General features: G+C 34.4%; 2 protein-coding genes across 9 annotated transcripts in view; one reads left to right on the top strand and one right to left on the bottom strand.

Annotated features, from left to right (window-relative positions):
- The first annotated feature begins 2,604 nt into the window (after nt 1-2,604).
- Nucleotides 2,605-5,770, top strand: LOC128868669 (uncharacterized). Of its 2 annotated transcripts, XM_054111013.1 has the most exons (10): nt 2,605-2,683; nt 2,747-2,964; nt 3,018-3,812; nt 3,892-4,014; nt 4,069-4,145; nt 4,202-4,343; nt 4,413-4,631; nt 4,686-4,805; nt 5,236-5,276; nt 5,339-5,770. In XM_054111013.1, the coding sequence occupies exons 2-10, from the start codon at nt 2,776-2,778 to the stop codon at nt 5,562-5,564; spliced, it is 1,932 nt and encodes a 643-aa protein (XP_053966988.1). In that variant the 5' UTR covers nt 2,605-2,683; nt 2,747-2,775; the 3' UTR covers nt 5,565-5,770. The 2 variants fall into 2 exon arrangements, with proteins under 2 accessions (XP_053966988.1, XP_053966987.1); XM_054111012.1 differs by having other exon boundaries at nt 2,621-2,964.
- A 4,138-nt stretch (nt 5,771-9,908) lies between these two features.
- Nucleotides 9,909-20,599, bottom strand: part of LOC128868733 (uncharacterized) — a 90,523-nt gene continuing 79,832 nt past the window's right edge. For all 7 annotated transcript variants that reach the window (XM_054111165.1, XM_054111167.1, XM_054111169.1 and 4 more), the window contains 7 exons: nt 19,167-19,316; nt 19,026-19,102; nt 18,656-18,967; nt 16,730-16,824; nt 15,214-15,302; nt 13,123-13,439; nt 9,909-11,368 (listed from right to left, as the gene is read on the bottom strand). In XM_054111165.1, coding sequence (XP_053967140.1) covers nt 11,233-11,368; nt 13,123-13,439; nt 15,214-15,302; nt 16,730-16,824; nt 18,656-18,967; nt 19,026-19,102; nt 19,167-19,316 — 1,176 coding nt within the window. In that variant the 3' untranslated portion in view covers nt 9,909-11,232. The remainder of the gene's footprint in view (nt 11,369-13,122; nt 13,440-15,213; nt 15,303-16,729; nt 16,825-18,655; nt 18,968-19,025; nt 19,103-19,166; nt 19,317-20,599) is intronic.

The raw sequence follows: 20,599 nt of genomic DNA, 5'->3' as shown, positions 1-20,599 counted from the left end.
TACCAAGCAAAGTTAAATGTTGTGTTTATGTGAAATGTATAGATGTCAATAGTGAATAATTTCCCGATAGTACCATCTCTTATGACATCTTTGATATTTGCTAAGTAGACATGTGATATTCAATGAATTTAACGCGTTGATATACTGTGTCAAATTGTATATCTGTATAGTTAACAAATATCAAAGGTGACCAAAAAGGGCACAATATAGGAATTATTCACTACTGATATCTATTCATTCAAATTATTAGAGTCGTTGTTTTATCGACAGTTCAAAGATTGATGATAGAAGTGGACATTTCAAAAGTTGATGAACAAATCTCAACAAACTGTTTCTGTTAAGGATAGAAAATTGGCTGACTAAAACTGGATGATTGCTGCTGAATAGCGCGAAAGTTTTGCTGAAATAGTTTTGGAATCGATATCTCGACGTTCTCAACAATTAGACATTTATGAACCTACTGCTAGGTGGATTTTACCTGTAGATGTGCTCGTGGTGGACATTTAAATGATATTTTATTTCAATAATTGCAAAGAGCCGTTTTGTTACGTTTTCCCAATAAAAGGGTTCACAACAATTCCCCTGAGTTCGATCCCTGAGTTGCTAAATACAAGCCACAAAATAATGACAACAAAATCTGCTCGTTTTATTAAATCCCTTTATTTAACGCTTACGTATTCACACGCTTACCTTAAGGCTGATTACTTTATGCGCATGCACCTCTGGTTATATGCATGTGTTTAACAACTATCGTAATTTCTAGATGTAGCAACTTCTGTTTTGCGTTGTTTGTCTTGAATACAAGATTGCCTTTTCCGCATTCGCCGTGTGTTAAATTGTGAAAGCACAAAATGAATATAAAGCCTCCAAATGCAGTTTTTTTGCGTTTTTATACGGATGAGATTGTGGCAAGAAAGTGTTTGTGTGTGTATAAAATTTTTTGTGTTTGGTTGTTTCTATTGCTTTCACTCTCTTTCTCTTCACAAAGAAGTATTTTCTCTTCTTTTGTTTGTATATTCTCGGGACATGACATTGCAGCGAATTCGGAAGGTGTAATCTTGTATTCTATCATTCTTGGGGTTATGGGTGAAATATATGAAGTTACGACAAATTTCGTGAATTAAAAAAGAAACAAACGAACAGCTTAGTGCTGTAGCAAAATGTGTACAATTAATTTTTGCTTGCATATCATAATTTATTACCCATAAATAAAAAAAGAACGCATTTTGTAGTAATAGATATTATTTAAGTAATTTTTTATATCAACATTAAAAAAATAATTTTCTTAAAAACCGACAAATTTTGTGTTATTGAGAATTAAAAAAAAAAATAAATAAAAAGAAACCATAGGAAAAATTGTGGGACAGCGCCGCCTAGTGTACATTTTTGGTAAACATGTCACAAATGCATTCCTCGATAATTTCCGAACAACAAAACGTTACAGTTATTTTCAAACTTACCATTTTTAGGTACGAATAGGGAAAGCAGATCTATAGGCTAAAAATCTTTTGGGATTTTTTATAAGATGTGAAAGCCTTCGTTAAGGTCAAATAGATAAAGCGATGGTTGCTAACCGAAACAATTATCGCATGTGAATATTTAAAAAAATAATTGCCGACTGTTATCCCAATACCTTCAAAAATTTAATTTATTATAAATTATTTGTGAATAAAGTCGAGGTAGCAAGGGAACACAATTTTCATATACTCTTTTCTGTTAGAAAAATGAAGGGATAAACGTTTACATCCTCTAAAATATATTTATTGAGTTTATATGTATTTAAATACAATATTAATATGATTTTTGAAACAACAGCAAAAAATGTTAACTTCACGTAAAAATTCTTTGGGCAGCATAGCCGGTGTTGAACTGATAAGTGTTATTTTTTTTTGTTGCTGCTGAAAAGCTGCTGCCTACGCGGAAACGAATTCTATGCAAAAATACTACAGTTTCGTTCCACTTATTATATTTTCTGTGTTAATATACTGTTTGCTTCACAGGTGTCATTTTTTATAAAAAAGTTAATTTTCCATTTATTCCTTCGCCTGCGGCGCTTTTTTTTCAAATGAAATATATAGCGGATTGTAGCAAAGCAAGAAACTTCGTGAAACGTCTAGCAATTACGGCAATAACGAACAAATGCGATAGCAAAACAAAAACATGAATTCGCCTTGCAACAAATGGCAAGACAGAGCTAGGCGAGACCGATGTCTCCAGAAAGTACGAGTTACCAAATCTAGAAATTACGATAATTAATAAGCAAGAAGGATGGAACAAGAGCTTGTGGCTTCCGAATTGGCGGTGTCGGCATGCTCCAAGAATATACAACAAAATGAATTGGTATTACTTGTTTGTGAATAGTAGATTAGACGTAAGCAATAGAAGCTGCCAAATACAAGAAAGTATACACACATACACACACTTTCTCCTACACACTTTGGTTTTGTAGTATTAAGGTGCCTGACGTCAGACTTATCAAAATCGCGAAAAATAAAGTAACTGCTTTGGGAAGGCGCCATCTACGGTGCTCAATTCGCCTTGTTGAAATCGTAATATTCGAAGCGAAAGAAAGAGAACAAATCAGCTGTCACTAAATCGCCCTGTTTAGATTAGTATTGTTATAAACAGAGTGTAATTACACGTGTGGGGGCTTTTTAAGAAAAGGATACAACAACTTTTGAAAGTAGACGCCGGCAGCTAAAAGCTGTTTACAGTTAACAATATTTTCTTTATTTATTTTGCTTAGGGGTGTAAATTACATAAATAATTCTTGAAATGGAAATTGGGTACCTGCAGGAAATAAAATTAATAATAAAATCACTTGTATTGTCGTGCCCTGATGTGATTACTATCGACGCACTTAATCGAGACTTTCGCAGTACCGAGGGATCCTCAATACCATATAAAAAACTTGGCTTCCAAACGTTAGAGTTGTTCCTTCGTTCCATTTCTGATACTATTGAAGTAAGTACTAGATACCAAAAAAAAAATTCACTTAACATTTTGAGTTGTGCTAGATTTGTGGAAGTGGCCCTTCAGCTACAGTTCGTATTGTTCATAATGAAAAATCGGATCACATTCGCAAGATGGTGTGCGAGCAGAAGAAGACAAGAGCTCGACCGCGAGCTAAACCACCACGTCTACGCATTCCCCGAAATGATTTTAATAACTCCAAGATTTCACATTCTGCAGGACAGAAATCGGTTTCTAATCAATTTACGAGTAACAATCTTCCCACCAGTAATATACGCTTCAGTCATTCAGTGACTAGGAGTACTCCTCGAAATACGGTAATAAAATGTCAGGCACTCGAATTACCTGAGGGATTTGCTGTTAATCGTTTTGCGAATGAAATGAGAAACTTGAATGGAATGAGGAAGGAGAATTTGGATTCGCCGCTACCTTCAAATCCTCCAAAAGAGCAAAGAAATACTATAGAAGCTGAAAAATTGGCCCCGCAAGTATGTCAAATACCGAGGACGCACTCACATAAGCTGGTGGAACAAATACAGGGCAACATAGCTAATCCGCCAGCAACCGAAACTGACAGCTTTGAGAGAATTTTTGAGCAGTGTAAAATTAACGATGATAATCATACTTCGGGTCCTTTAAGAGAACTAAATATAGAAATTGAAAAACCAAACTTACCGACAATTCATTTTCCACAAAAAGTGCAAACGAAAATGTTACCAAGTAATACGGTAACGAGAAGTTACGATTGTACAACTCAGAACGTCTTCGATTTAAACAAATCACACGATGAGAAAAAAATAATCGATGATATGGAAGAAGCTGTGCCCGCGTATGCCGCCGTAAGATTAATATTTACATTTCTATAAATCTCTTAGTAAAGTTGAAAATTGATCACTGTATTTAAAATTGAACTTAAAGAACAATTTAGTATTCCGAATGGATTTCCCGGAAAACACGATGACGTTTGGCAAGAAGATACCAGAATATAAGCTACCAGACAATATTCGAAGTGGCTCTATAATTGGAATATTTATTTCAGAGGTAATAGAATAAGTAAATAAGAAAAGGAATTACGATAAAATATTTTTGTTATAGATTCATAGTCCTTTTAAGTTTTGGTTTCACATTTACAAAGAACATCATGAATTGGACATACTGATGCTTCAAATTGAGTAAGGACCCTTAACTTCTGACTTGAGAAAATGTGTTCAAAGTTTAAAATTTATAGACGCTTTTATATGTCGCTTGAACCTGACGAGTTTTGCATACCACGAATGTGTATATGTCCTGGCCAGGTATGTGCCGCGCTATATAAGGGCCTATGGCATCGCGCAGAAGTCCTGTCTGCAGTTATTGAAAACAAAACCAAGGTAAAAGGGTTAAATGGTTTAGTTGAAACTAACTTGATTTATTAATGTATTAAAATTTGTTGTTTTTAGGTGCTCTTTGTAGATTATGGTACCGTTTCGGAAGTATCAATCGACAATATCAAATTCTTGCTGACAGCTTTTGCAACATTACCCAAGCAAGCTATTCGTGGGTCACTATCACACATTCGTCCAAAAAATTTACACTGGTGCCAAGAATCTATACATTATTTTTTATCCTTATCTTGTGAATTGATGCTTTATGGTCAAGTCTCAGAAATTTATGAAGCGGTAATTTGGAATTTTATTTTCTCTTACAAATATTTATGGTTTGTTTTCATTTAGAAACGAATCATCTACATGGTTTTATGTGATACTAATGGAAGCGAGGTTGTACAGATAAATAGAGAGCTGGTTGAAAATGGGTTTGCTCTCTATGATGAAGAATGGCAGAAATCTGATAAGGTGAACAGTTTTCATTAATTTATTTGTATATATATATCCATATGCCTACATCTAGCAATTTAATATAAATAAATTAGTCGATATTTTTGTAAAAATATTAATTTTAAGAGTTGAATGACAATAATTTTGTTTAAAGTACATAAGCATTTGATTTTGCAGTTATACGCATTAAGAAATTTCGAGATCTTAAAAATACTCATATGTTTTGTTTTTATGAATTAAAAAAATAAATATGATTTTTTATACGAGTCTGCATTTAAATTTTTTGGTTTAAAACTTGAGCTTCAAATATTTACAACAAGCAGATATATATATGTATATATATATACCTACATGTATGTACATATATGTATTATACACCTTATACATATATGTACACCTGGTTAATAAAGTGGCATCCACTAAATGTTGTAAATCTATTTATTTTCAGGGAGAGCAAAGATTGCACCACCTACGCGAACATTTTCCGACGTGAGACTCAAATTTTGGTTTGGAAAATAAATGAAATTTAATTTAGTTTGTGTTTGTCATAGGTTTTCTATGCTCGAATTAGGCGAATATCCTTCGTTAGCCGAATTAATTGAACTTAAAAATAAGGGCATCGACTATGAATGTATCATAGATCACAATGTATACCATCCAGGCAGATTGGACTTGTGCGAAAATGTACCCGACACAATTCGAAAGCTTCCTTTTCAATTGTTGACGACGAATCCTTTTCGACGAGATATTTATTTGCAACTACATCATTTGATCTAAACTCGACAAGTATTTTAAGCCAAAGTTATGTATTCAAAATACATAGTGGGATGTAAAAAAATATGGTGATTTATTTTTGTGCGTAGATTGTGTTTTCAAGGGAAAAAGGTTTTTAGACGAATGATTTAATGGGGAGTGTGTACGCGCTGTAATAACTACGGCAATGTTACTTTTTACGAGATAACAGCAAGGCGAATTGGATGCAGGTAACATCACGTTCTGTCACATTATTTCTGCAACAGTGGCAACGTCACGAGTTCTGTCAATAAAATGTTGACAATCTGATGAAAAGTTATTATTTAATAAATATTACTACTACTACTAAATTTAATATAGTTTACTTATAGTTTATGGCGCAAGATTAAGTTCGAATGCGGCAGCTAATTAGCCGAGCATCAGCACCAGGCCAGGCCTACCTCTAGATGAGCTGGACGAAGATGGCCGGTGATATGCCCTACACTGACAGGGCTACCATTACTGTTAAAACAACAACAACACCAGGCCATCAAAATTGTTACAGGGTGCAATGTAGCTGTAATTAATGAGTGGAGCCTACACAGCCGAGGTTGTAATATGAGGAGGTCTTAATCAACCTTTTTCTAATCAAGCTTCATGTCATTCGAATGGATACCAACGCTGCAGCTCTAAACTTACTCGATACGGTGCCATTTGGTGGTAGAGGCCTCTTTTGTATTGGAAAGACCAGCTGGTGATGGAGTTGGCTTCACTTAGTAAGCCTAGATGCCCGGATAGTTGTGAAGACAATTCATTTTGAAGCAACCGCCGATAGTGCCGTTTCGTACAAATTATTTACTCTGATTTCGATTCTTTCACGCATTAAAACTAAACGTCGCCGAATTTACAAGTAGCGTCAAATCATTTGCCAAATTTACGTTTTCGAAAAATCATAGACAGAGAATTGTGAATGCTAAGTAAGAAAATGCGAATGTGTTGTTATTGTCTTTGCAAAACTGCTTCGTGTAAATGCCAAGTTAGATGTTTTCCGAGCTCATTATCTAAGGGGTGATCAATGGTAGAGGTATCGGATTTTATATTAAAATAAAACAACGAAAATTCAAATTGATTATTATTTTGGAGTACAACCATTCAATTATTATTATTTTTAAAGTAATCCCTTTCAAATATTCACCGCAATTGCGTCGTAATTCGGCCATCCGTAAACACCAATTTTGAATGACTCGGGACTCGCTGGAGAACGTCGGTCGGTAAGTCGTGAAAACTTTAGTAATGTTGGTTTCCAATGCCTCAATCGAAGCTGGTGTATACACAAAGCATTTAGACTTTACATACCCCCACAAATAAAAGTCCAAAGGTGTGATATCACACGACCTTGGTGACCAATGCACTGGTCCGAGGCGCAATAAATCCATTGTTTTACGATCTGTATGGCAAGTAGCGCCGTCTTGTTGGAGCCAAATGTTGTGGAGATCACGGCCTTCAATATCCGGCATTAAAAATTCGTTTATCATGGCGTAATAGCGTTCGCCATTCCCTGTTACATTGGCGTCAGTCTCGTCTTTGAAGAAATATGGGCTGATGATTCCTCCGGCACATAGGCCGCACCAAACGATTGTTCTGGATGTAATGACTGTTATTGAATGACTTTGGGGCGCTGTTCAGCTCAAATATGGCAATTTTGCTTATTGACATAGCCATTAAGTCAAAAATGGGCCTCGTCGCTGAACACCATAAATTGGCTTGAGCACGCGATTAACACTTCACAGAGCGTCGACTTTCGTAACACAGTTGTACGATTTGTTTGCGTTGTTGAGGCGCAAGTCTTCCCATTATGAAATGTCAATGAATACTGAAAAAAGTTATGTATATATGTACAGGTATCCCTTGTATAACGCGGTCTTATACAACGCGGTTTCGATATAACGCGATTTGGAAAAATTAGGTTTCAGTACAACGCGAAATTTAGGCTTATATAACGCGAAGGGGAAAATACATAATTATAAAATCTGGTAATACTAATTTGCGTACCACATGTTTATAATATGTAATGTATTTTTAATGTAAGCCGGGAATTACCCTTTTTTGCCTTAGATAGATAGAATAGATATTAATCTAGCACCTTATTACGAAATTGAAAAGGAGCTTAAAAAAACCACCCACCAAAAACTGATAACAGATTTTGCAATTATAAAACCAGTAGAAGAACCACAAGGTCCCACAACTAGTTTCTTATCCAATAGCGAAAACTATGTTGAAGAAATATCTTCTGATGAAGCTATTGCTCCCCTAAAACGCCCACGTGCAAAGATCTTTGAAGACAGTGAAACAGATTAATTACCATATGAAGTTTGAAGAATAACAATAAAGTTTTTAATAAACCTTTCATTTGTTTTAGTTTGTTTTTAAATTTTTTAATGTGCACATAATTATTTAAATTTTGTTTTTTGAATTTTGAAATATGTATGTACATATGTATTATTATTCATATCTTGTGTTTTTAATTGTATAAGAAAGTCTGAACTTTAGTATTGAGTTGAAATATATGTGCATCTGTTATTTTGTATGTATTTTATTTAAAAAAAAACCTATTGGAACATAACCCCCAAATTTATATGAAAACTATGTTTTAGATAACGCGGAATTACATAACGCGCAATTCTTCTGGTAAGTAACTATCGCGTTATACGAGGGATACCTGTACATAGTTTGACAGCAGTCACTCGTGAATTGCCAAAAGAAACCCTATTGGAAAAAGTGTCTCCAATCTGATCACGCAAGAAAGGCATATTTCATATCTTTATTATTTATAATGCAGTACATTAAGTTTTTTGTGTAGATGCATGCATTTTATGGTTATATATTTACTTTTCGTTAATTCTAAAACCCACAAATGAAAGCTTTTTCCAGGTTCAAAATAATAACATCGTTTTTGTGTCCACAAAAACCCTTCTTATGCGTTTATTTACCTATCTATATATTATAGATACTAGAGACATCTGTTCAAAAACGTAGGTACTAAGCAAGTTTTAGTCAGCTGTAAAACTGTGAGGCGAACAATCGCAAAGTCCATTCTTTTCTATATTTATGATGTACAGCATACAAAGATGACCTCCATTTCGTGCCGCTTATCCACTCTCAGTGACAGAATCGCTGTGTGTATGACGTCAGACTTGTCCGATTTACTAGTGTGTTGATTGATTTGATTTATTGTTGACGTGATTTCTTCTTGCATTCTTATTCACATGCTCACATTTCCCTCTGCACCAGTATGACGTCACACCTTTATAATGGGTGCAATATTGTATTCTATCATTCTTGTAGCTCAAATAACAAAGCAGCATGCGAGAGTTGTCTACAGTTAAGCAAACCCAGTGGGATCGCGTTTCCATCCAAGGAGCTTGAAGGTTCCGTAATCCAAGGTACGATCAAGTACTTTTAATTATCGCAATCTTCTAGTTATAGGACTCTATCAGTTATTAATAACTTTTGCAAAACCAAAAGCAAAAGTTGCGATTAAAAAGGATTTACGATTTTTTGTCATTGCGACAATTACGGGTTTTAGAACAATATGAAAAATGAATACGACTTTTAGCGCATTTAGAAATTGACGAAGTAATTCGGTTGGGGGAAAAATATGAGTGATGCAGGGCAGACAAATTTGTTACGAGTTATCGCGATTTCACTGTATAGCGCTCTAAAATATGGGAATCGTCAAGACAGCAAGTGTCTCTACGGGGAATCATCTATTAAGTGCCGCACCTCGTAAATTTGTTATAAATATAATATTTTCTTATGAGACTTTTAAAGGTATGTATGTTAGTATATGAAAGCTTTAAAAATAAATAAATTGGCGCATACACTGCTAGGTGTTTGTTGTTCCACAAATGGAGGGACCTACAGTTTTAAGCAGACTCCGAACGGCAGATAATTTTTATTCATGAGGAGCTTTTTCATGGCAGAAATATACTCGGGGGTTTGCCATTGCTTGCTGAGGGGCGACCGCTTTTAGAAAAAAACTGTGTCTACCATTTTGCAGTTTCATGCACAGAGATTCGAATCTACGCACTACCGAATGATATTCACGAACCAACTATTCGGCTACGGCGGCCGCTCATTTGAAAGCTTTGTTGCTGTTTAAACATATATACAAGTATAATTGGCGCTTACATCTCTTTGGGTGTTTCCTCCGCCTATTTGTTGCGTGCGTCTTGGTTCACAAATAGCGGGACCTACAGTTTTAAGCCGACTCCGAACGGCAGATATTGTTTTTTTTATTTATTTTTTTGTACATATGTATGAGGAGCGTTTCCATGGCAGAGGCTTCCCATTGCCTGTTGCTGTATACTGTAAATGAAAAAAAAAACATTTTTCGTTTCAAGGCAAACGTTGTCCTTCTGGTTTTATTAGTTTACGTGTAATAAAATACTAAGATACTCATTAATTTGTCTCATTTTCTCTTTTTGTTCATTTTAATCTGTTTCAACATATGTATTCATGTGCTCTCATATGCCTATTAGCTGTTCCTGTTCATTGCTATGAGTACAGTTTCTAAGAGTACTTTTCTCTCATCTTAGTTTAAACAAATACAACTTGCAATTTTTCGATTTAACTAAAAAAATATAACAGCTTGCTATAAAAAGACAAAACTTCTCTATATTCCATGTACTGTTACTTTATGTAAGTAAGTAGCGTTATTGTTTGTTTCAGGTAAGTGTATATGTATGTATGTTAGTTGCTTTGGTTGGTTTGTATTGTATGTACTTATGTATGTTCATTTTAGGTAGGTTGTATTATTTTTGTGTTCGGTATGGTATGCTTAACGCTGGTCGATCGCACAGTTTTTTTTTTTTATTTACTTTTAATTATTAAGTTTTTCAATGTTTTATTTTCTGCTTTTTGTTTCCTTGCTCAGGTTGCGTTATAACTACTATATATTTCATTGTGTAAATTAATTTAACTTATAATTTTTGTTTCGGCTTTAACAGTAATAATAATCGCAATGTTATTTAATTGCTATGCAGCGTATTTCTAACATGCAATTTGCTTTTGTTGGTTTGGTATGATAGGGGTTTGTTTCATGTATTTTTATATATATATATTTTTTTGGGTTTTTTTTTTCAAAATTTGTTTATATTTCTATAGTGTTGTTTTGAAGTCTCTTCGAGTCGCCATCGTCGTCTTTTTATGCTTAAATAATCTGTACACTAGCGAGTGATTTATATTCTATAGATATACAATACATATGTACTATATATTTTTGGTTTTCATTATTTCACTACATTTTTTTTAATAATAATTATCATGGGTTTTATATCCGAATTAATATGTATTAAGTTATTTTTATGCGTGTATGTATGAATTTTTGTATGGAGTAGAGTTAGTTCACCAGTTTTCAAATTTCGATTCTTATTATTAAAGTCATCACAGTTAGCGGAGCTGAAATTATGATTAATTGCTGAGGACATTAGTTGTATCATTACGAGTAAGAGTACACGTCTACAATATGTTTAAGTGTGTGTCTTTGTGTGATCAATCACTTAGTATGGCTGTATGTTTCATGTATGTACATCCTTCCGATGCTTTATCATATTGTTGCTCGTCGTGATCGCCCTCCATATTGCACTTGCAATAGTTGTTATTGCATATCTTGTTGTTCTAGCTATGTACGCATTTGCTCGAGGCTTCAGTGTCATGGAGTATTGCCCTCAAAGAGTGCACGGAACTCGCCGCTACGTGGTCGAGGCAGTCCTTCTCGTATCGTTTGCACTGGCCCCATAAAACTGCCCTCCGACCCATGAAGTAAATTTTCCTTAAGGTCAATATCGCTGCAAATATAATAGAAAAAATGTGAAAACGTACACACAAAGTGTGCGCCAAAGTGAAGAGGACTTTTTAAAGAAAATACCAGAAATTATTTTTCGTTTATTTGTTTTTACAAAATCAATTTTCATTAAAAATAGTGAGTGTTTTAGAAACTGGGTTGGTATGCTTCACACAAATTTAGGCCGACAAAAAGCTTCCCTTTCCCCTTCCCCTTGGCAATTGAATTTTGCGGTAAAGCGAAAAGGCGCAAGAGGCCCGCAAATAATGTGGTTATGTTGGGTAGTTACACCCACACGAAATTTTGTGGGTGGACAAGCTAATCACTTATCCTGTCAGAAATCAAATAGATTAACGAAACCAACGCAAGACAAGAGTCTTATCGCGGTCCTATGCTCCCGAGAGGAGTGAACAAGGGGGAAAAAGACCCACAAAGAGGAAAAAACAGCTTGAGCACCCCCTTTGTTGTTGTTGTTGTTGTAGCAGCATAAACACTCCCCATACATATACAGGGAATACTGCTGAAGAGCCAGTTATTGACCGGATATAAATCCGGGTCGTTCCGGTTACGTAGAACCGACTGTCGTGGGAACATGTAATTGCCCAGTCTTGGTTAAAATCAGAGCAGGTTTTGCAGGTAGACACTTTTCAATACTCTTTCGGAACTGTCCAGCGTGGCGATTGGATCAATTCTGCACTTTGTAAGAGCCCCAAAATGGGTTAATGAAGATAAATAAATGAGGTTCCCACATCGCACAGTAGTATCACAATGAACATGTAAGGTCTAAATGAGTTGGTCCGACTACCACCATAACCTAACCTTCCCACATTGCTTCACGCTTTCAATAAAGTATAAGCTTACATATTTGTTGCAAAACTATTTAGGATCTCCTACTAACCATAATTTATATACATTTTATTTAGTTATCGATTTTCACTCAATTACCCAATAACATTTTTAGACATTCCGCCAAAATTAAACTCCACGCGTTTCGGTTTGAGAAGTAGTCAATTTTTTTTTTAATTTTGAATATATTTTTAGGGTTCCAGCAGAATGTTGTGCAAGCCCCATTATGGGATTTATGTTCTGGGTTTGAGAAGCTGCCATTTTTTTTTTAATTTTGAGTTATTTTTAGGGTTCCAGCAGAATGTTGTGCAAGCCTCATTATGGAAATTATGCCCTCGTGCAATTGCTAACGCCATTACCAGAGTAATTGAATGAAAATAATGAAGGAAGTTTTGCCTTACTTCAGCGACTTAAGACGTATAAAATAATAAAACAACTCAAAGATATAAAATAAAAAGTGTGGTGCATATTTTAATAGCCGCACTGGCTAATGGTTGAGGTCGTTTTTGGCGGTAGATGAACTAAGGATGAACAATAGAAATTAGTGCATCACAAAACTGAAATGCCTCTGCAAATAATGATTAAATATACAAAAAACTTATTTTCATAAAAATTAATTTTATTTTAATATAAAATATGAGCTTTTAAAAATATTTTATGTTGTGGGTACAACTTATCACTTTTTAATAATAATAACTATAACAATAATAATAACTAATTTTTAAGTGGCCATGCAGATGTAAGGTGTCGAAAAATAATAATTTTATGTATTCCGTACCGTTGAACTTATGATGCCATATGATGAGCTTGATCCGAAAAGTTTAATTCATACTTATTTTACCCTTACTAACTACATTCTATTGCTGTGATATTTTCTTTCTCTTCAACTTACTCAAAACTTGGTCAACTTACTCGTCTTTGCAGTCGTCTGCCTCGGCAGCTAACGCATTCACTACTGCGGTGATGGTGTTCGATTCCGGATTACTGATTTGTTCATCCTTTTGTTGCATGATATTGGGATTCTTTCCAATTTTGTTTAGACGCTCTGCCGCAACTGTTTCCATAGTTTTTCTCATCAAGGGATACTGGTCCAAAACACAATTGAAGTGGTCTACACTCAATGAAAATAAATTGCAATAGGTCTCGGCACGCACACTGGCAACTCGCCTTGCATTCGTCAGCAGGCAAATTTCACCGAAATATGAACCATCGGAAAGTGAAGTCGCAACCTGTGAGTTAGCGAGAGTTAGAGAATTTTAATATTAATAATTCCATATTAGTAAGGCAAACAATGTAATTAAGGCCAGTAAAACAGAATGTTGGCTACTCTCACTCTAATACTGGTCGGGGTGTTGCCTTAGGTTTATTGAAGGTTGGTTGAAAATCTTTGAAAGCGACACATTTTCCTAATCAAAATTTATACGCTGTTTAAATTTTATTTCGATCTTCTAATTAATTTCTTGTTTACAAGCTATTTGAAGTTACGTATCAGTGGATTCTTTTTGCAATGGAAAGCACCGAATATCGCCCAGTGATAAAATTCTTAGTTTTGGAAGGTTTATCAGCAACAGAAATTCATAAAGTGCAATGAAGGTCTTAAAGAAATGATTGAGCAAGTGCATGACATTGTTTGTAAGAATCCCAGTTGATTAAGCCGGAAAAATTGCTGATACCGTAGCATCTGAGATGGATGAGTGTTTTATAGTTTAAATGAAGATTTGCATATGAAAAAGCTGCTCGGAAAGTTAGCTAAAAAGATATACTGACTTTTAAACTAATTTGCGGAATAGTTTCCATTAAAATTTTTTTTTTGAAAAACTTAGTGAAAAATGGTAAATTCAAAACTTTATCGAGCAACAAATTTTAACTGTCAGAGCTTGATTACAATTTTATTAATGATTCTTATTAACTGAATACCCTTTAACTTAACACACACAGAAAATTTAACACTTGTTCTAATATAAAAAAAAGTGGATAATGATCTTTAAAATCGAATATTTCGAAAACTGTAAACTTTTGGACATCATGGCATATAACCAGATTAATTAGAAATAACCTAGATAATAATGCCCGCATATAATGCATATAGACACATCTTCGCCACTTCTCTGCTCGCTATCTCTGGGCTCAGCTCACTTGCCGAAAATTTTGCATGTGAAAGCTACAACAAAGTATAGAGCAAGACTCGCCGCTAGCTATAAAACTGGCATAACTCAATAGTTTCAACGCTGCCAACTCTCTTTCAACAGAGTTTCATTAGACCGCGTTCATAGATAGAACCTTTACATTTCTTGCTTCAAGTTTTCGAATTCTCTTTTCGGTGTTGCCCGTCTTTTCTTGTTCACATTCCTTGCAATTGCTAATTTTTAGTCTACAGTTAACATCAACATTGAGAAGAACGACAACACAAAGGGTCTTGGCAGAGCGCAAGCATGTGATGAGTAACGAGTTTAAGCAACAAATGTTTCCCTGTATGAACGCGGCCTTACTAATACTCATTAAGTGCTTCCCAACAAATGCAATTTTTGGCAGCTCTTTTCCAGTGATACATAGTCGAAGAGGCCTTATTACATTGGGGGGGGGAAAAATCCATTATTATTTTTGCGTAAAGTTTTTGTGAAATGTCACCTTGAAAACCAGTATAAACTTTAAATTGTTTGATCGATACTTTACAAGATACCGATCATTACATTCAATTACAAATAAAGGATTTCTTTTTCCGCAAACTAATATTTTGTCAAGTGGGCAGGGTAGAGATGTTATTATACCCATACAAGAAATTAATTTGATGGTCAAAGATCTAAGTTAAATTTATTACCATGGGACATCAAAATATTTATTTTTAGTGGAAGAACGCAAGAGCCTCCATTAAGGCATATTTACAAAAAAAAAAAAAATAAAACTGATTCAGTAACTAAATACATACATAAATATATTCAAAAATTTCTGTTTGTAAAAATACAGAATAAAGCAATAAATATTTATAAATTTGTTTGTAATTACCTCTCCGTTCGCCATAACAATATCCACGACGCCTTCTTGAATGAAGTACATTTTTGTTCCAATTGTACCTTCTTTTATAATAATATCACCTATATTAAAATATTAAACAAATAAAAAAATTAAAATAAGACAATTCAACATTAAAATACCTATCAAAAGAGTTTTGAAAGAACAAATTATTTGACTGTGGCAGGTTTGGCTTTTAGATCAATAAAAGGCGAATTCATTAAAGATGGTGGCACTAGGCCAACAACAATATTTTGAACATTAGAATGTCACATCAAAGTAGAAAATAAAGAAGTGATTTATTTGTGAAGGAAAAATGGAAAAAAGAATCAATTTATTTGTCGTGTTGAAATTATTTTAAAATTTTCATAACTTTTGAATTTAAATTCGTTACAAAATATGAATGTAAGTAATACGTTTCTTAAGGGGGGAGCCTGCTTTAGAGGCTTCAAAAACTCGATTTTTGTTTTTTTGCATAAATGCCTTCCTAAACTATCCAAGAATGTGTCCTCAAAATTTCAGAAGCAAATTCAAAATATTTTCGGAGTTACAGAAGAAATTGTGAGTAAGCGTCGGGCAGGTATACGAGCGGCCGGATTGCTCGAAATGCGATTTCTCGGTTTTTTATTTCTACGATTTTTCCTAATTGGCGGGAAAGATAGGGGAAAAGTTAAACGTCCTATCGAAGCGAGATAACATTGATTGTACTCGGAATAAAATTCTCTTCTTGTTGAACCTAAAAAACCTTAACCCACTTTTTAATCAATCTAAAGTGAATTTGTTTTTCCAAAACAATGAATTTTTTTTTAATTAGCGAAAAATTGTTGAATTTCTCACTTTTTTTTTAATTTTCTTGGTTTGACTAGAAGCTATACTATACTAAAATAAAATTTTTTTTGGTTGTTGGTTTCTGATGAAAATTGCGACCTGCATCTTTCCCGCCGCACGACATATGCACACTCGAGGCGCCTCGGCAAAATGCTTGTACCAGGCATAATATGACATATATTTTAATGAAAAAATTTGAGAAGACTGTTAAAATATATAACAATAAAACCTGAAAGTTTAGTTTCAATCGATTATTTCTTTCCTTCCCAAAAAAATCCACGAAAAAATCGGTTTTTTGAAGCATCTAAAGCAGGCTCCCCCCTTAATTCAATATTTTTTTAATAAAATAAATGAGTATTTCCTCCTAGAAAGCAAAAAGATCATAATCAAATTTACTATTTTTCATTAAAAAAATCAATAAGAACCAAATCAGCTGGTCCACTGCTACCATTTTTAATAGACGCCTTGATCAATAAGTACCTAATAATATTTCATATACTTTATACTTTATAGAATATTTTAATATTTTTTCCAATTTGTATTGAATTGCCTGCATATGTAAGTTGTTTTCTACAGAGTCCTGAGATATGCATACACACATATACATATTATACATACACTCATAATAATATAAAAGCCTTAAATGGTATGTGTGTGTATTTTCAAAAGCAGTCAAACTTACCGGGTTGAAAAACTTCATATTTCAGTTTCGTTACGACATCAGAAACAAAATTTGAATCAGCGTTAGCAAAAAAAGGCACGGACGCAACGAGAGACCTAATAGAGAGAGGTAATAGAAAGTTATTATTATTATTACAATATTTTCAATGTACAGTATGGCGCACAATCTCAATCTGGAAAAATGAGTTACTGAATGACTTTGACAATTCTTAAGCGATCGTATGTTTTTAAATGTCAATTTAGACGAATTCAAACATGTTTTAATTTACTTCGACACCATCGCATCGATCAGTTGTATTAAGGGGTTATATACAGTTAGAATTTTCGCAAAATCGTTTTTTATTTTACTTTCTTAATGTACATATATTTAAGAATACCCACAGAAAATTTTATACCGTTCCGGTGAATATTTTCGAAGTTACACCCAAATTTGAAAAGGCGTTTCCGAGTGTATTTAAAGTGCTTTTCAAACTTTAAACGCGTTTTTCTCAAAATGGTTTTTCAAAGTCGGTTCAAAGTTACTCGAAAACGGCTATACCTATTAGTCTCAAATTTTAACACGAGCTTTTTAAATAAATTTTTTATTGATTAATAGAAGATTTTTTCTCACCGATAAATATTCATATTTTTTTATAAACAATTTAAGGCCGAAATCTTGGTAAAAAATCGTTTACTTTTTTGAGAAACCGCCATTATGTCAAAAAAAATTATATTACTATTTCTTCGATTGATTACTAGATTTAAGATTACTTTAACGAAATCTGTTGGGTTTTTTAATTTCGTATTATGTGTACACATTTTTAGATCAATAAATTTAAAAGTTTTCTCAGAAAAAATTCTGGAAAATTCGTTTTTTTTCAGCCTTCTAACTATGTATATATAACCCCTTAAATCAGCGTACATATCGTCCAAATTTTAATGAAACACCACTGCATGAACAGAAAGTAACTATCTGGGACAATGTTTGCTCAAAAACCAATATTGGATCATCTTTATTCAGAGTTTACGAGGTGGTTCATGACAATCAGTATCAGTTGGTGTTAGCACAATTTGTATTACCGCAAATGCGTAAAATCGATATGGAAAACTTTTGGTTTCAACAAGCCAAGCAATGGACTTTTTGTGTCAGATGTTCTTGGGAAGGTTAAGTTAGGTAGTGCTAAGTGCTAAAGTTCTCACTTAGACCTGTAGGGTCCATTGTGTTGCCAGTGCTATGTATATTATTTTATGTAATTCCTAATGGAGGTCTTCTTGAGTTTTAACAGGCCGTTCAGCCTTTTGTCTGCAATATTTTCCAAGGATGAAAAATATGTTGATCCTAGGCACATTTGATGAGGTCTACAAAGGGCAGGGCAGTGACAAAGGAGGCGTTCTAAAGTACCCTTTTTCTTTCGCATATGTTACACGCGTCGTTCTGGACCAATGCCATTTTTGCTTGATGGTAAACGGTTCACTAGACAGGGTTAGTTTACTGGGGCGGCAGCCCTTGGTCGGGAAAAATCCGAGTCATTCCGGTAACGTAGTACCGGCTGCCATGAGACAGGGGTGAGACAGTGTCAGTATCCAACCAATGTTCTTGGGTGGTGTGGTGTCAAAAAAAGTACCCAGATCTCTGGGTTTGACCCTATCGTACTTCTTTTTCTAGGCATTTTTAAGTAAAATTTAACGATATCGCGGGATGCTAGGGAGTGTGTGATGGGAAATGTTAAAAATAAGCTCGTTTTTTTCTTACTAATATAATAATGACGGTCACTTAAACAATAGAGGTTTTGGAAATTTGAGCAGTTGAGATAAATTGGGAAAGCGAAAGCTTAGTACTAAAACACAACCTATTGAACATGACCAAAGTTATTCAGTAATCCATTGACCAGATTAAGATGGATGTAAGTTGAACCGTAGGAAAAAAACTCGTTTCTTCATTACTCACCTACAGTTGTAATTGATTACATCCTCTCGCAGTTTTTCACTTAGTTCACCAAGTATACATTCTTCGTCGAAAAATTTTCCTTGATACCGATGCTCGAAATATTCGGTAATCCTTTGGCGCATGTCGCGTGGAAGCTTTCGATAGGCCATGTATTCCTCCACCTGTTTCACTTTTTCACGATATTGCCGTCTGCTTGAATCCAAACTTTGGATCAAATTGGTCGCATGACCTAAGAATAGTGCGTAACAAGTTGCACCTGATATCATCGAAAGCATCGTCAGCCACATATCCGTCAATGACTGCGGTGGGAATCTGCAAGTAATGAACGGTTAAGAGTGCGTAAGTTGAGTTTTCCGAAAGCGAAACCAACCTGCCATAACCTATGCAAAGCATATGAGACATCGCCTTAAATAAAGCCCATGAATACTGTTCCAGCCAATATGACTCCTGGAAATCACAAAAGCATTTTAAATGCGTAAGAAAAGCGACTTAATTTTTAATTGCCGATCACCTGTAATTCGTTAATGGATACCCATGAGTTTGATGGAAAACCTTGTAGCATTGGCACTAAAAACTGCAAACAGCCACTCCAGTGGCCAATAAGAAGCATCATACATATCAGATTGAAGATTCTCATAAAGACGGATGCCATATTAAGGAACTGAAAAGATATTCATCAATGCAAAACTATTTGTAAACGTACACGCATTTCATTACAGCAACAATTACGAGCGTAAAATGTGAAAATACAAGAATTGAACACAGTAATACAACTGAACGAAACAAAAGAACAAAAAAAAAACAATCTAAAAATGTCAAGCTCAAATATTAACAATTTTTCCATCACGTGGTATTTTAAGGCATATGCATATATGTACATACATACGCGTATATATGTATATATATATGTATGAATGTTTTATGAGTTATTTAAAAAATTCGTAGGATTCTGGAAATTTAAACTTTGAGCAGAACATCAGTAGTACCATCACAAACAATTTCGTCATATACATACATATCTACTTAATAAATAGGTTGCTGAAATTAAACAACGAGCACCTAGCTTTATAAACAGTTTGATTAGATTACATTGATCACATATACATATATAGTATAATAGCACAATTATTTCACGTACAAGAAGTTTGCTCTTCTCGGGGCTAGAAAGCGCATTTGTGTTCACTCATAATAATTGCCACTATTTGCTAGCCAAAAAAAAAAGACATTTAATTTAAGCATTTACAAGCTAACTTTTACAAAAAAAAATCTTAAAAATTACCGAAACGGACGTACATTTGTAGCGCAAAACTGGAATTTATATGCAATTATTATGGAGATCATATTTCAATACGTATGCTAAAATATTTCTTGAAACAAAGACAAACTGACTGTAATATGAAATAATTCCCGTGATATGCGAGTGCTTGAACATTTGGTTTCAAATGTTCACAAGTTAAGTCCATGAAAGTTTCGAACCGGAAGGATGCTGCACATCCATACAGTGAAGTACAGGGTGGGCCAAATAAGACCTACTAATGTTAAGCACAAATAACTTTTTTATTTTTTGACCTATTTATTTTTCTCTTTTTGTAGGTTATAATTCAATTGTTGGAAATTTATTATGGAACCCTACAGTACAACACAACGCGTTAAAAATATCGAGTTTTTCTATTCTTGTCAACGTTCATTTGTTTTAATGCAGCGTGAATATAGGCAACATTTTAATTCCAGATCAGCTCCCACAGCCTTTATGATTAGGAGTTTGGTCGGTCGTTTTGAGGAACTGGGTTCAGTGGCCGACCGTCCTGGACGAGGTGCCCATCGAAATAGTCGCACTGAAGACAACGTGGAAACTGTGCGGCAGAGTGTTGCAGATGATCCATCTGTCTCAACTCGCCGTCGTTCCAGCCAATTGGGCATTTCCAGACCGACATTGCGTAGAAT

Source organism: Anastrepha ludens, chromosome 6 (assembly GCF_028408465.1).
Source record: "Anastrepha ludens isolate Willacy chromosome 6, idAnaLude1.1, whole genome shotgun sequence".
Classification (NCBI taxonomy): Eukaryota; Metazoa; Arthropoda; class Insecta; order Diptera; family Tephritidae; genus Anastrepha; species Anastrepha ludens.
The sequence above is the reverse complement of the archived record's forward strand: the minus strand, read 5'-3'. Positions and strand labels throughout refer to the sequence as shown.